Below are 16,973 nucleotides of genomic sequence, written 5' to 3' on the forward strand. Positions count from 1 at the left end.
TGTTGGCAGGCATGCAGGGAGCTCCTGCTGAGCATCAGGCCTCCTCCCTTCATCGCAGCCTCTCAACAACACGAGGTGGAGTCCACTCCAAGCCCTGCTGACAGGTGAGGAAACTGAGGTCCAACAGGGGTTGCATTTGCCAGGCACCTTGAACCCTGACCCTCCCTGAGGCTAGTCAGGAGTGAATTGTAAAGCAGGGGTCCATCTTGCCTGCCCTCACTCTGGGCTCCCGAGTCTGTCCCACACCTGAGCTGAGAAAAGGTAAATGGATCCTTCAAATTCAAGGAGGCCACAGAGGGAGGAGCTCTGGAAGCTTTGGAGTTTTGTGACCTGGGGTGGGTCGCTTGCTCCTTTCTGTGCTCGCCATGGAATTCCCTGGCACACACTGGGCTGCTATCAGGATCATGCACCTAGATCTGATGACCCTGATTTTGCGTGTGCTCTACAGGCCGCAGAAGTTCAGGGACGTTGCTCTGCTGTTCCTACACCTATTCCGTGCTTCTGGACAGCGGCTTCTCAGGCTTTCTGTAGAACCACAGCCACAGCCAGCTGCTGCCTGGCCTCTCTCGACTCCCCTTACACCTCTCTGTGACCTCCACTCTGGGCTGAGTCCTCAGCATCACTTCCTTCTGGTCTCCTGGTTTCCACCCTTGCCTCACTGTGTTCCAGTGTTTGTAGCTTCCTGTCTTGATCAGGGACTGTATCTGACCCATTTCCTGCTTCTCTTACTTTGCTTAAGTTTTCACTCTGTGCTGGACCTTTGCGCTGGCTGCTCCCTTATGGAAGACTCTTGCCCTAGATGGGCGGCTCCCCTGCCACCCTCAATGTCAGCCTCTGGCCTGTCACCTCTCCTCCCCACCCTTGCTTCTTGTACTGTAGCACTGTGCAAGGGCGGGGCTGGTGGTGCTCTGAGACTGGCCCCAGTTCCTGATCCCCTAGCTCTCTGCTTCCTTGCGGTGGCCAGCTTCTCCCACTGAGTTCTGAGTACACATCAGGTCATCTCTACCCCCGATGGGTAGCCTTTTTGTCTAAGGGGGAAGGTAGAGGACAGCGGGGCATGTCAGAGTCATTGGGAACACAGGTGGCCTATGCCAGGCAGTGCCAGGAACCTGCGTCCAGCTGAATGGGGTTAGGAGGGAGGTGAGAGCACAAGGGCCATCACCCCACCAGGAGAGGCAGGCTAGGGACAGGGATTCCTGGCAGACTTAGGCTGGGAGCAGCAGGTGCAGTTGGAGAGAGGGAGGGAGGAATGATGTGGAGGTGGTACAGGCAGGGATGCTGCACGAAAGCAACAGGGAGGCCCTCCCACAGCCATTTCTGGGGCTGCTGCTGGAGCCCATGCTACGCCCATGTTCCGGAAAGGGGGCTGAGAGGGCCCAGACAGAGTCACACCTTGGCTTTTGGGCTTCTCTGACCACCACTTGGAGCCAACTCCAGGGGGCGGCCCTAGGTGGGGCTGGGAATCACCTACAGTTAAAGCACCCACACTCCTGCTTGGGAGCTGCCCGAGTCAGCTGACTGTGGCAGATACCAGCAACGGATCTGTCAGAAGGGCAGAAGGATTGAGGCCCCGTGTTCAGGAACTAGGTCTGCGCTTTTGGTTTCTCTTCTGGTTGAGGGGGCTGAAGCCAGTTTCTTGCAACCCAACCAGGAAGATCGTAAAAACCAAGCCAACCAGAGACATGGCTCAGGACAGAGCCTTCCAGAAGCCCATACGGTGGCTGTGGAGGGCTGGCCCATGAGCTGGGCTACCAGGCAGGAAAGGTCAGGGTTGGCTGGTGGCACAGGGTGGAATGAACCCTAGCACACGTATCTCAAACTGAGAAAGGGTTACTGGGGACATCAGAACATATTCCAGGTCAAGAGCTAGAGAGGGAAGCCACCACTCCTGCAGGAGCAGAAGTGGGACCTTCAAAAGGTTTCCAACCTCCACACGGCAGGACACCTGACTCCAGAGCCTGGACTGAATCAAAGCCCTACCTTTACCAGACGGGAGGATCCCATTCCCCAGAGGCCTCTATGGGCACCTGCATCCAGGGATATGGGGGAGGGCAGCTGTGCACGCTACCCCCTCGCCCCACACTGGTCTGTCCCTTCCACCCATCAGCATCGCTAAGACACAGCCCACTCTCTCCAAGACCACCACCCGCACCCTGATGAGGAAGGTGTGTTTCTGGTCATGTAGCTTGTTGGGAACCCTCCCAAGTCACATGAAGACCCCTGTCCCTATACCCCTGTCCCCAATTTGTGCCAAAATGCTGTTTCATGATTGAGTCTTACAACGGGGAAGCAAGGACGAGGGCGGGTGCAGCGGGGGTAGCTGCGGATACAGGTCTCAAATGTCTTTAACTCAGAACTCTGCTAGATGACAGGATCACTTTGCAGACTGACACGTGGGAGTCTCTGGGCCACATGCCTTTTATTCCAATCACCCCTCAAAACAGGTCTCAACAAAGTGATGATTAGGACCCTCAACTCCAGAACTGGTTGGCACCCCAGTCTGGCTTCTGAGCACTTGTGACCCTGATCTTCCCCTCACAAAAGCACAATCTGTCTTGAGGACCTTGTCACCAGAAGCATTTTGCAAACGCGTTGGCTCAATGTATCAGGCAAATCACCAAGGTGTGGGCAGGCAGGGGTGTGGAGTAAAGAGCATCTCATGCGTTCCTCTAGTCAATGCCTGTCACAGCTTCTGTTGTGAACACAGGTGTGGCTGGTGCTTGCAAAACAGGACAGGAAGAAGGGCAGCATGGTGGTGGCCAGGACAGTCTTGTGGGTGCCATTCTGGGATTATCCTCCCCCATCTCTCTGCACAATTATCCCTACGAAGGATGGTCACAGACAAATCTGCTGCAGGGCCCCCAACTGTCCAGAAGTTGGACTCTTCTTTCTTAAGAGGACATTGAGGGACATGGAACCATTATCTCCTGTTGAAATGCGAGAGGACCACAGTCCTCAACAGGAAACTTCTCTCACAGGGCTGTGATTTCCTAAGGATACCACATGCCTGGTGTTTCAAAAGGAATTGTGGATTTGCAGTTTATAGTTTGCATTTCATTTTATTTTAATAACACAAAGGAGACAGAAGGCCAAAGGGCAGGGGCCAACAGCATTCCTGGTACAGCTTCTGGGAAACGTGTTTCTCCATATTTATTCTGAAAAGGAAATTCTGGGGTCTGTGTTTCAGGAAACTCAAGGCTGTCAATCAAATAAATCCCATCTGTTTGCCACAAGGGGATCTAACTCAAATGCAAAACAAACCTGCTTGGAAGAAGCCTGCCCTCAAAACAAGAACGGGGACTTTTAAAAGGTGCTAACGAAACACACAGAATCTTCTAGGAGTCAAGTCAGCTGCAACTTCACAAAACCAAAAACAATGGACAGCATTTCCAACCGTAGAAGTGCTGGCAAAAAACAAGGACTTTACGTAAAGAGGAGACCACAGACCAGGCCAGGGGCTTCCCCAGCATGTCTCTGTTCCTTCTGAACCGGACAGTAGAAACACAGCCTCAGGTGGGAGCAGAGCCAGCGCTCAGTCTCTGCAGGATGCAGGGCAGCTCACTGTTTGCCCGTCTGTCTGCCCGGCTTCTTTTCTGGCTGACCTCTGCCTGTGCCTGTGATCCCGCCTCGGCCCCGGCCGCCGAACACACCTGTGGAAGAGTGGATGCTGCAGCAGAGCTGGGCCCAGCAGTCTCACTGTGGGCAAGGACTCTGGCCAGAACCTTCGACTCTGGTCGAATCGCCTAACCCAAGTCTCTCCTCTTCTTTAAGATGGGGGTGTGTGTGTGCCAAGATTCTGGGGTGAAGTATATGACCAAGGCAGGCATGGGCATTCTCAGTGTGACAAGGGGACAAAACCAGGTTCCCTGTGGTGCAAGGGTGCCAGGGAGGACAGAGGTGGGTGCCCAGTCAGGAACAGGCTTCCTACGGTCAGGGTTGGGGGTCCTCTAGGAGATGACAAAGCCAGGACTTCCAAGAAGAGGTAAGAAGCAGAGCTAGGACAGAGGCAGGATTTAGCTGAGGAGTGGGGCAGAGACCCCCGGCTCAGAGTCAGGGACCTGAATGAGGGGACCCAGGCCCCCCTCCCTCAGCACTATATAATGCCCACACCTGCCAAGAAGAGATAAATGAGTGGGGCTTCTGTGTGTCCAGTTTCAGAGGTGGGGACAAGGGAGCACCCCACCCTCAGACCTTTGTCAGCCAGTAATGGTAGTAGGTGGTTCACTTCCAAACATACCACATGTGCCCTGGAAAGACCAGGGCAACACGGGGACACACATCCATGTGCACAGACCCTTCCAGCAGAGATGCAGCAGGGACTGCTGGCAGGGGCTATCCAACCTCATCTCTTGCAGGCAAGACCACCTTTGCCAAGGGCCACCTGCTCAGGGGCTTCCGAGAGATTCCACCTACAATTGAGGGAGTCCCTCCCTGTCAGCACAGCTCTCCGACAGTGTTAGACCTCAGCACTGAGGGTCTGACCCTCCGGAATGGGACAGGCGGGGGCCTGAGAGCCCCCAGTCTCAGGCCCTGGCAACCTTGGGCCTAGAGGATCCTTTGGCTCACTTCTGACTCCTGGAGTGGGACCTGAGCCTGGCATGCAGGAGGTGCCAGTAGAGGGAAGAGACAAAGCCAGAGCCCTCTAAGAACAGAAGCCAGGCAGGGAAAGGTAAGGAGGGGCAGGGCATACAGTCAATGTGAGCTGACTGCAGGACCAATGAGTTTTATGCTAGATTTATAATCTGGTGTGGGGCAAGGAAGGGGTCTATCAAAAAGTGTACTAGGCTTTGTGTAATGTGGTGACAGTATGTAAAGGATCCATTCTAGATCTGGAGCTGGGGTGCTCACCAGCTCCCTGGTGAGGCAGGTACTGCCTGGCCCTCCCTATAGAGGGAAAACAGGTTCAGGGAGGTCCGAGTATCCCCCGGGGGGGGGGGGGGGCACTGAGATGAAGGGTCAAGTCCCAGGTATGCATGGGCACTGCACTGGCCCCCAGAGCTGAGTCCAGAGTAGGGAACTGAGGACTGCCACCGGTGGGAGGAGGGTCAACACTGTTACCAAGGACTCTGCCAGGACCCTGCATTGGGAGCACACGGCCAACAGCAGTGTCAGCTGCCTGCAGAGGAGCACTGTGAGTCACAGCCTCACAGCTCTGTGTGTGTGGGGAGGGGAAGGGGGGCGGGCTCTGTGACAGCAGTGGCCAGGAATGTCAACACTGAACTGGATGAACTCCACGTGCTTTGGCTGCCTCCCCCCCCCCACCCTCAGCAGGGAAACCACCCCCAAAACTCTGTAGTATGGGTATGGGTGGGGAGGGGCCTACCTCGACCGGTACCTCCCATGCCTCGACCCTTCTGCTGTTTCTGCTGCTGCAGGCCACCTCGGCCACGGCCCTTGGCCACCACCTCCTCCTTCACCATGTCGATGATCTCATCAGGAATGCGCAGGTACTTGATGGTACTGCCACGGATGTAGCACTCGGGCATCCGCCAGAACTTGTCCCCATCCTGTTGGGGGAGGGAGATGTCATTTCATCTCAAGTCTGGAGCATGTCCCAATAGCTGGCTAGCGGGGTATCTGCCCCTCATGTCCTGGTCCCAATCAGGCCCGGGTCCCAAACCATGCCAGGACCCGGGCTGTATGCTGTGGAGTTCTCAGGCCTGGACACTCCTTGGAGAGGGGCCTGTGGATCTCACCAGAACTTTGGGAACCTCCACATGAAGCATATGGGGCTGCATGGAAATCAGACTGCCAGACAGGAGTGGGTGGTTACCTGCAGCCTGAGGCCCAGAAAAGGGCAAAGCTGGGCTGTGGCAGCCTTCTGAACCACCTTCTGGAGCCCTCTCCAATGCCCTGACTCATCCCTTCATCCACAAAGTGTCTCCTGACGTGGTGTGTGTGGGCGTGAGCAGGATAGAGACCCTGTGTGATGGTGAGGAGGGCCCGAGGGATGGGGGAGGCAAGTCTGAGCCCGCCAGGGGCAGCTCCCCACAATACTAGTTTTCAATGCAGCTAGAGACAGGGCTGGCAAAGCCTTCTCCCTACTGTAGACAGAGCCTCCCATCACATTCCTTCCTACTGCCCTTGGGCAGGAACCTGGGGCTCTTCCATTAGAATTGTTCCCCAGCTCCACCCTGTTGCCCTTAGCCAAAAGCCCAGTCTTCCCCCCACACCCTTAGAAATCAAACCAAATCTCTCTGCTTAGAACCTAACCAGGGCCCCCTTGGCTCAAGGATGAGGTCCAAGTTCTCAGTGTGTCTCCCAAAGTCTTGGAATCCAGCCCCACCCTAGCTGCCCTTTCTGAGTCCTCAACCTGACCTGCCTTCCAGATGGAACTTTCTGGAATACACACAGCAAGCGTCTTGCCTCCAGCACCTTGTACATGCTATATGCCTAACTTTGGCCCTCCACAGACCTTGCCTCCAGTCTCCTTGAAACCCCAGTGCACAGCTTGTTAGAAGTGCCTGGGCTGGGCTGGGCTGGCCTGATCGAGGTGCTTGGTGGGACCAATGCAATGTTCAAGGGCCAACTTTTCCCAGGAACAGCAAGAGCCCCCAACTCACACAGGAACGTCGGGAGGCATTCCTTTCCCAGAGAGAGTAGGCAACGGGCCAATAAATCCATGGAGATGCAGATCACAGCCAGACAGAAACAGAAAGATACAGTCTTAGACTGGAGCTGGGGCTGACGGGTAGCCCACGGCCTCAACCACCTCCCAATCTAGTTCTCCCTGTGATTTCTCAGGCCTGAGGGGTTTCTGCATACTGTTGCCCACTCAGTGCCTGAGGGAGAGATGAGGACCCAGAGTGTATTCCCACCTCATTCCAGCCTTCTCTTCCAACCTCCAGGGCAAGGAGGGGGGTCTGCTCAGCAATGCCACTTGCTGGGGATTGTAGGCTTTCTACAGTGAGGTTATTCTTTATTTATTTATTCTTAAAGATTTATGTATTTATGCATACAAGAGCTGGGGCACAGGCCAGAGATGCAGGGAGTGAGATGATCCACCAGAGACAGAGTGGGGAACAGAACAGGCAGATCGACTGAAATACACTGCTGAGGGAAGCAGCGGGTGAAACAGGAGAGGTCTGTTGAGCCATATGGGTTCTCCCTGGCTGGCCAGGGATGGAACTCATGCTGCAGAGGCTGCGGATAGCTTCATAGGGCGGTGCTTAACCCTTTGTGCCACCAGGGAGGTCCTGTATTTTGGGTTTTTTTTTTTTAAGATTTATTTTGCATACAAGAACTGGGGTACAGGCTAGAGGTGTGGGGGTTAGAGGATTCACCAGAGACAGAGTGGGGAGGTCCCAATGAAGTTATTTTTTGTGTCATTGAAACCAACCAACCAATCTATCCACAAGTCTTTAAAGGGACGACCAGGGGCTTCCTGGGTGGCGCAAGGGGTTAAGACACAGCACTATGAAGCTATCCGCAGCCTCTGCAGCACGAGTTCCATCCCCGGTCAGGGAGCTACCCACATGGCGCAGCAGACCTCTCCTGTCTCACCCGCTCCTCCCCTCAGCAGTGTATTTTAGTCAGTCTGCCTGTTCTGTTTCCCACTCTGTCTCTGGTGAATCCTCTCACTCCCTGCACCTCTGGCCTGTACTCCAGTCCTTGTATGCACGAATAAATGCTTTTTAAAAAAGATTTATTTGTATGCATAAATAAATAAATCTTATTTATTTATTTATTTATTTATACAACCACTGGGTACAGTCAGAAGCGCGGGAGGGCTAGAGAATTCACCAGAGCCAGAGCGGGGAACAGAACAGGCAGACTGACGAAGTACACTGCTGAGGGGAGCAGCGGGCGGCAGGAGAGGTCTGCGCGCAATGTGGGACCCTCGCCGGAGGCCGGGGATCGAACTGGCGCTGCAGAGGTTGCCAGCAGCTTTGCAGCCCAGCGCTCAACTGCTGCGCCACCGGGGAGGCCCCAATAAACTTTTTTTTAAGATTTATTTATTTATGCATACAAGAGCTGGGGTACAGGCCAGGGGCGCAGGGGGTGGGTCGTGGGAGGATTCACCAGAGACAGAATGGGGAACAGAACAGGCAGACTGACTGAAATACACTGCTGAGGAGAACAGCGGGCAAGTCAGGAGAAGTCTGCTGCACCATGTGGGTTGCTCCCTGGCTGTCTGGGAATCGAACTCGTGCTGCAGAGGCTGTGGATAGCTTCATAGGTTGTGTCTTAACCCCTGCGCCACCAGAGAGGCCCAAATAAATAAATCTTTAAAAATAAATAGGGCCTCCCCGGTGGAGCAGTGGTTGAGCGCTGGGTTGCGAAGCTGCCGGCAGCCTCTGCAGCACCGGTTTGATCCCTGGCCACCGGGGGAGGGTCCCACATGGCGCGCAGACCTCTCCTGCCGCCCGCTGCTCCCATCAGCAGTGTACTTCGGTCCTTCTGCCTGCTCTGCTCCCTGCTCTGGCTCTGGTGAATTCTCTCACCCTCCCGCGCTTCTGACTGTACCCAGTGCTTGTACAAATAAATAAATAAATCTTCAAAAAAAATAAATAAAAATATAAATATAAATAAATAAATAAAGGGCCATCCAAGGTTAGGCTAATAGTGGCCACTGACTGGGTAGGCATTCTTTTGGTAGTGTACGCTTGTACTTTGGTGGTCTGGAAACACTGTTTCCCATTGCAATAATTACATGTGCCCGCTGTCAACTGACCATGGAGGCTAGACTGACCTTGCTCTAAGGTTCAGTGGTTCCAGGTTATAGAAGTGAATACAGATCTATTGGCCACATACAGAAGGACCTTGCTCGGCTACATGAAGACTGTGTGGTGGCACAGTCTTCAACAATCACAATGAACCACCCAGATACCTGCTGCTTAGAGTCGGACATGGGAAACAAAAGGAAGTTTCCAGTAGGCTGGGACCATAAGAAGCAGGCTACTGAGCCCCTCAAGAGAGCTCCCCTCTCCAGTTACCTTCCCTGTAATATTAAGAAGGGGGAAGATGTTGCCAAAGTCAGAGTGGAAGGAAAGCTCTAACACAGAGCCCAGAGCAAGGCAGAGGGAAGAGCCATTGCCTTCATCTTCATTTCACCCTGAGGGCAAGGGTAGACCCCTAGCCCTGGCCTGTCCAGTGCTGTTCCTGGTCCTATGCTTTCTGGTTTAAGGTCTCTGGAGTAAACAAGTTTCCTCGTTCACAGGGCCCTAGGGCAGTCCTAACCCACTGGAGGTTTAGACACCCCACTGCCATACCACCATGGCCTATAAGGCCAGATGACTGTCAATGTCAGGCGCAAAGGTGAGGAAGGTCTAGCCTTCTCTAGAGGCCACTTCCTACAACACAGCAGAGCAGTAGGGATTTGTAGCCCACGGTGTGCCTCAGGACTAAGTCCTTCATGGTCAGAGGTAACACCACAGACGCAGCAGCTGAGGACTGTAGGCTATCTCAGCACCGCCAGCCTTAGGCAGATTCTGAGCAGGTGCAAAATCTAGTCAACTATGCGGGCTTGGTATCCTGGTCTCCTCAGCCCAGCTCCTCCACAGCCAGTTTAATCCCTGATTTTATTCACCCAAGACTCCAACCCATCCACAAGCCCCACCCCAGGCAGGATGACAGGTCAAGGTGAGTTGGTAGGCTCAGAGGTACCTTTCCTTCCATTCCCCCTGCAGGGTCCAAGGAGGGGCTGTCACCCCACTTACTAATAAGAATGCCAAGATGAGAAAGTCGCATTAAGTAGGTCCTCCAAGTTGTTTCTCCTACTCCTTGCACCCCCGACCTAACTGGCTGTATTGGTCCTCAGCACAGGAGCAGACTCTAGGGGCACTCACCCTGGATGTGCAGATCACCTCTCGCAGGTTGATGTTCATCCAATTGTCACAGCTCACCAGGTGCCCGTTATATGTCTCCCCATTTTTGAGCTCCACCAACTGGAGAGAGATAAGCTCCAAGTCAGTCGTGGTCCCCATTCAGAAAATCTGCTTCCTCCTGCCCCTTGGCCACAGCACATGGCACCCAGGTTCCCAGCTGCCCTTCTTACAGGCGACTCATCCTGATTCCTCTATACACTTGCTGGCCATTGTAGGCTTTCTACAGTGAGGTTATTTCTGTGCAATTAAAAAAAAACCCACAAATCTTTAAAGGGACAAGCATTAACCTAAGCAAGGTTAGGATAACGGTAGTTAGGCAGGCATTATTTTGGTGGTATATGCTTGTGCTCTGATGGTTTAGAACAGTTTTTCTTTTTATAAATTTATTTATTTTTGGGCCTCCCTGGTCGTGCAAGGGATTAAGTCGCAGCACAATATTAAGCTATCAGCAGCCACTGCAGAATGAGTTCAATCCCCAGCCAGGGAGCTGACCCACATGGCACAGCAGACCTCTCTCATCTGGCCCGCTGCTCCCCTCAGCAGTGTATTTCTTTCTTTTTTAAAAAGATTTATTTAATTTATTCAAGAACCGGGGTACAGGTCAGATGTGCGGGAAGGTGAGAGGATTTACCAGAGACAGAGTGGGGAACAGAACAGGCAGGCTGATGACATACACTGCTGAGGGGAGCTGCGGGTGCGACAGGAGAGGTCTGCTGTGCCATGTGGGACCCTCGCCAGCCGGCCTGGATCGAACCCGCAGTGCAGAGGCTGCGAACAGCTTCACAGCATGGCACTCAACCGCCTGCTCCACCAGGGGAGACTCCCTCAGCAGTGTATTTCAGTGGATCCTCCTGTTCTGCTCCCCACTCTGTCTCTGGTGAATCCTCTCAACCCCTGTACCTCTGGCCTACACCCCAGCTCTCGTATGCATAAATAAATAAAATACATCTTTTTAAAAAACATTTATTTATTTTGTAACAATTTATTTTAAATCTTAAAAAGATTTATTTATTTATTTATTCATTTTTTGTGGGAACCTCGCCAGTGGCCGTGGATCGAACTGGCACTGCAGAGGCTGTGGGCAGCCTCGCAAGCCAGCGCTCAACCGCTGCGCCACCAGGGGAGGCCCCAAAAAAGATTTATTTTTTAAAAAGAGGGTTTTTTTTTTTTTTTCATTTATGCATGCAAGAGCTGGGGTATAGGCCAGAGTGTGGGGTTGGGGGTAGGTCAGGGTGAGGGAATTCACCTGAGACAGAGTGGGAAACAGAATAGGCAGACTGACTGAAACACACTGTTGAGGGGAGCAGCGGGCAAGACAGGAGAGGTCTGCTGCGCCATATGGGTAGCTCCCTGGCTGGGGATCGAACTCATGCTGCAGTGGCTGCTGATAGTTTAACAGTAAAGAGACTTAATCCCTTGAGCCCCCAGGGAGGCCCTTACTTGCCTATTTTTATGTGTTTTTTGAAAAACAGCTGAATAGCATATCATTCCGATAATGTGCTGTTGCTAGGGAAAGGCTGAGAATCCACCCAGGTTATCTGCCCAAGATAAATGAAGACACACATCCACATGTGTACATATGTGTCCACAGCAGCCAAAGTATTCACAGAATGAAAAAGTGAAAACAAATCAAATGTTCATCAGCAGACAATGGATAAGCATAATGTGGTTCCATCCATACAACGGATTATCATAGGGAACCAAGTCACGACACAAGCTACAATGTAGATGAACCTCAAAAATATGCTGAAAAGCCAGACACAGAGCATGTGATCCACTCATATAAAAATGTCCAGAACAGGCAATTCCATACACAATGTAGATTAGTGGTTAGGGGGAGTAACTGGTCATGGGGATAGGCTCTCCTGTGGTGGTGATGGACTATTCTGGAATAGACATAAGTAATGGTTGCACAACATGGTGAATATGCTAAATGCTACTGAATTGTTCACTTTAAAGGTTGAACTGTAAGGTATGTGAATTATATATGAATAATAATAAAGAAAAAGGAAAACATACTGGCAGATACCACACTGTACTGTTAAGGACAGAAGCTGTTTAGGAAATAATATGTATGCTGTGACCCTATCTGTTTGAAAAAATTATATTCATGTTTACATGCACAAGTTCAAAGTCTGAATGAGCATGTACCAAAGAACTAGTTATACTGCTAGGAAAGAAGACAGGCTTCCACTTTCTGTGTCTCTAGCGTCTGAAATTTTAATACAAATCACTTTCATAAGCAGCAGAAATGACACAGGTCCTGACATGTGTGGGAGGGAAAGGAGAGCGAGCTGCTGCTTCCTGGAGTGGCAGGAAGCAGGTTTGGCTGGAGGCCCTTCACCCTTTCCCTGGTGTCCCTGTCCCTGTTCTGAGGCTGGTTCCCACTGTAATCCACTGTCCCTGACTTGCATGTACTTACCATGGGATGATTCTGAGCTGTCTTCAGCAGCGACAAGGGAAGCTGAAAGGCAAACAAAGGCACATGACCCAGTGTGTGATCAGTGTCTGGATAGGTCAGGGTCCCTTGGGCATCTCAGGAACATCAGTCATCACATAGCATTAGGGTGCAGGACCACACACCCCTCATCCCTAATGAATCTCCTCACTTTGTCCAGCCCCAAGACACATACCTGTTCTCCAGTTTAGGAAAGAAAGCTCTGGGCAGCCTTGTGACATCCCAGAGGAAGTCACTACCTATCCCTGGTACTGACCATTCCTGGTGCAATATCCCTCCCCCCACCCCCACTTATAAATTGCACCACAGCACACAGATCCTGCTGCTACTTGTGCCTTTTGCCCAAATGATGGCACTGAGTCCCATCCACCTTGATGGATCAAATCTGGTTATCATCACAGCCATTTCACTGAGGTACAGACAACTTGCTGGGCACCAGAGCTAGAAGGTACAGAGTCTGGCCTCACCAGGTCTATGTGCAGCAGAGTGCTAAGCTCACTGGATCAGGAATAACTCCACTAGGCTCAATTGGGAGTCAGTCTCCCAGAGAAGTCATATTTGAGCTAGGTTTTCCAAGCCAGGATTTCATCAGGTGAGAAACAAGAAACATCCACTGTCTGGTGACAGTAAGGGAAGATAAAGGATAGAATCCTAAAACTCACCCAGGTTAGGTGAGCTTCTGAGACGTTTCTCTTTTCCATCATTACTGAATTTTGTTTGCTTTTTAAAAAAAGATTTATTTTTGCATACAAGAACTGGGGTGTAAGCCAAAGGTGTGGAAGGGCGAGAGGATTCATGAGAGAGAATAGCGAGCAGAACAGGCAGATCTACTGAAATATACTGCTGGGTAAGCAGCAGGCGAAACAGTAGAGGTCTGCCGTACCATGTGGGTTAGCTCCCTGTGCTGCAGTGGCTGGTGATAGCTTGATAGCGCTGTGTCTTTAACCCCTGCACCACCAGGGAGGCCCCTGAATTTTGCTTTTATAATGTAAGTGGAAAAAATCAGTTCTTTTCATTTTGGGGACACAAATCAGTCCACATACCTCTGAAACCTCTGAGCTTGTAGAGGGAGTCCTGGGTAGCCATGCTTTAGTCTGGGCCCAGCAACAGCACTTACAGTATGCACCAAGGGGGCCTCCCCGGTGGCACAGCGGTTGAGCACTGGGTTGCAAAGCTGCCCGCAGCCTCTGCAGCGCCGGTTTGATCCCTGGCTGCTCCCCGGCCACCGGAGGAGGGTCCCGCATGGCGCGCAGACCTCTCCTGCCGCCCGCTGCTCCCCTCAGCAGTGTACTTCGGTCCTTCTGCCTGCTCTGTTCTCCGCTCTGGCTCTGGCGAATTCTCTCACCCTCCCACGTTTCTGACTGTATCCAGTGCTTATACGTATGTATAAATAAATAAATAAATCTTTTAAAAAAACAAAAACAAAAACAGTATGCACCAAGGGCCCTACAACTAGAAAGTGACCAGATTCCAAGTCATTGAACCCCAGCTCTTTGTAGGAGAATCCAAGGCCCACTTTGTGCTATGCTGGAGATTCAGGCCTCTTTGGGGAAGAGGGGGCAAAGGTGGCCCTCAACCCCCTCAGTGTGCCTGGTTCCCCATGGAAAGGCTTGGGTGGGGGGATCCTATATTCCATAGGTCTTCCTGAGAAGACCAATATGGGGGTGGGGAGCGCCAGGAAGCCAGGCCCAATCCCACTTCCTGCACTGACTTCCTGGAAGGGCAAGATAAGGAGGAAGAAGGGGTGGTTGTTCCAGGCACAGACGGAGGATGTGGGTGGGCTGGGCCCAATCTGTGCTCCTATCCCACCTTTTGGAATGTGTCCATGTGATGTTGCCCCAGTGCAGGTCTGGTGCCCCGGGGCCTTTTACTATGGAGAAGCCAGCTGTGGGGATCTGCACCAGAGCAATGAGACACCTGGGCCCTCCTCCCAGATCTCAAGAGCGGACGGGGTCAGCTAGCCTTGAAAGATGAGAATGAACTAGGACTCAGCACCAAAGGCAGAGACCCAGCTGTGGCTGAGGCACCAGTGGCCAGAGCTGGGACGTGTTCAGAGACACACAGCAAAGTCCTGGCAGCAGGGGTCCACAGATGTCCTTGTAAAGCATACTCAATGCTGGTGATGGCCTCACTGGGGCTACCACCTGCTCTCAGCTGCTGTCACTGGTAGTGCTGTTCATGAAGCAGCACAGACAAGTCTGACATAGATGGGACCAGCACCTACGCATAAGCTGTCCCACGCGACCAAAGTCAGGCCTGATGTGTTGCAGCCAAACATCTCTTCTATTCCCCACACACACCTGTCCCAGCTGCCAACCTTTGTTCTGCAGCTCCCTCTGCGTGGGGTGCCAGATGCCAAGCTGGCCGGGGTGCCAGAAGTCACCTCCTTTGGCCAGGCTCTAGTAAAACCCTCATCTGGGGAAAAAGGTTTCCACCTGGGCCACCCTCCACTGTTTCTATTATAGGATGTAGTCAGTCTCTAATTAGCTTGTTTGTTTATTATGTCTCCCTGGCTAGACTGGAAAACTCAGTGGGTGTGGACTTTGTTCAGCACCCAACAGGACCAGGCACACAAGAGGGACTCAGTAAATATTTGCTGAACAAACACATAAGGGAAAGGCACATGTCACCAGGGCAGTGGGATACTCACCCCACCCCACAGATAGGAAGAGGAGCTGAGATGGGGAGAGGTGGCATCCGGAGTCTTCTAAGGCCACAGCAGCTTAGGGTAGTGGCTACATCCCCATCCTGTATCTTCTATACCCACATTCCCAAACTGTGCCAGAAACAGAGAGGAGTTCCCAGAACTTAAAACCAGGTGAGAAAAAGGAAAATGCCAGGAGGAGGTGAGGAAGATAGTAGAGGGTCTGACAGCCACTTCAGGGGGAAGTCAGGAAAGTTGTGAAAGCTTCAGGAAGAAAATCCTTTCTCTGAGGTTCCTCAGAACTTCTGGGGTTGGGTCCTCAGGCCTAGACCTCATTGCTTCCTGCGACTCTCAATTGTCTCCAACAACCCTCAGCCTCCTCTAGACCCCGGTTTCTGACTCCACCATGACCTTAAGAGCTGGGGGAATGATGCCTTGTCCACTCCTGACGCTCTTCAGCTGAAGGCAGGAGTCAGTACATCATCCAATGTTTTCCACAGGTTCTTAGAAACTGCAACTTTAAGTAATACGACATAGAATGTAAGCAGGTCCTCAAATAACATCAGTTTATTCAACATCAGCTGGGAATTTTTTACCCGCATCAACCCTATAATCAAAGCAATGTTGAATAAAACGGACATTTGAGGACCTGTTCTAGGTTCTGGGAACATACTGGGGATAAAAAATGAAGAGTCAGTCTCTCTAGCTCTGCCCATCCCATGAGGCCAAGAAGAACAGAGCCTTCCTTCCACCTCTGCAAAGCCAGCTGATCTTAGTGCAGATCAGTCAGTTCTCCTAGCTCTGAATTCTTCCATGGCAGCCTCCATTTCCCCGTCTGTATATGTGGGTACCTGCCCTCTCTGGTTCAGATTCGACTTGCCACGAACAGTGGGCAGTGTGGCCTTGGTGGGCTACTTGTCAGGGCCTCAATCTTTCCTTCTGTGAACTGGGAGGACGATCCTCTCTGCCTGGCTCAAGGTGCTTTGAGGCTCGGGAAAACCCCCTCCCTGGGTCTGTCTTTCAGTCTGAAAACGAGAGGCACAGGAGGTTGCGCTGCTGACATTCTAACGGCCTTCCAAGCCCTGGAATTTCCAAAACTAGCTCTAATTTCAAGACTCAAACCTACTTCATGGAGCTCCTTTCAAGTTATAGACTAGGTGGGATGCACTCGGAGACCCTTCCAGTGAAAATCACTCAGCACGTAATCCCCGGACCGTAAGGCGGCTTCCCGCCCTCAGTTTCCCTATTTGCAAAATGGAAAGACTGAGGCCAGGCCGCTGTGCTATGATTACCAGCTGTTCCAACTCTAAGACCCCCAAGACCGATGTGCTTGGGGGCCCCCTGCTTCCTCCGGCCTGAGCAGGGAAAGGACCAGGGCCCCGGAGGGCTCGCTCGCGCTCCACGTGGTCCCGCCACAGCGCCCACCCCCAGGGCCCACGACGACCGCGTCCCCCGCCTCCTCGCCGTCGCCCTGCCCTCACCATGGTGCCGGCGGGGACCGGACTCGCCGGTCACTTCCGCCGCTGCCGCTGCCGCTGCCGCCCGTAGCCGCCCCGCCTGGCGCCACAAGGCTGAAATGGAGCGGCAGCGACGCGAGCCAATCAACGCGGGGTTCGAGGGACGGACAACCAATCTACGCGGAGTAAGGCGGACCCGCTAGGCACGAGGGACAAGGTGGACCGCGTTCCCGCCGGAGGAAAGGAGAGAGCCGTAAAGTGTCGCGGTGAGTGCTGCAAAAGGGGGCGGAGCAATGTGCGCCCGCGCATGCGGCCTTGTGGGTAGGGGCGCGCGCGCAGGCAAGAGCCCTCAGGGTCGGTGCTCTGCGGTGGAGGAAGTCGGTTATTTTCTCCAGTTTGCAAATGGGGATGTCGGGGCTCCTTGGTTCTTGGGACAGGCGGTTCCTGCTCGTCTGATTCTCATGATTGTAGTTGATCCTTATCCAAGGCAAGTCTTTTACGAGGTTGGCATTCTGCCTGTGCACCTCTGAGCCTCAATTTGCCACTCCGTGAAATGGGCCTAACATAGTATCAGCTCCAGGAGGTGG

The 16,973-nt window shown here is 52.7% G+C and overlaps 1 protein-coding gene across 1 annotated transcript; it reads right to left on the reverse strand.

The window, feature by feature from the left end:
* Nucleotides 1–3,486: 3,486 nt before the first annotated feature.
* Nucleotides 3,487–12,986, reverse strand: LSM4 (LSM4 homolog, U6 small nuclear RNA and mRNA degradation associated; the record flags this gene model as incomplete). Its single annotated transcript, XM_084250035.1, has 5 exons — nucleotides 3,487–3,650; nucleotides 5,324–5,507; nucleotides 9,789–9,887; nucleotides 12,250–12,291; nucleotides 12,948–12,986. 5 exons carry the CDS (start codon nucleotides 12,984–12,986, stop codon nucleotides 3,559–3,561), a joined length of 456 nt encoding a protein of 151 aa, XP_084106161.1. The 3' UTR covers nucleotides 3,487–3,558.
* Between the last annotated feature and the right edge of the window lie 3,987 nt (nucleotides 12,987–16,973).

The sequence above is a fragment of the Talpa europaea genome (genome assembly GCF_964194135.1).
Source record: "Talpa europaea genome assembly, chromosome: 12".
Lineage (NCBI taxonomy): Eukaryota > Metazoa > Chordata > Mammalia > Eulipotyphla > Talpidae > Talpa > Talpa europaea.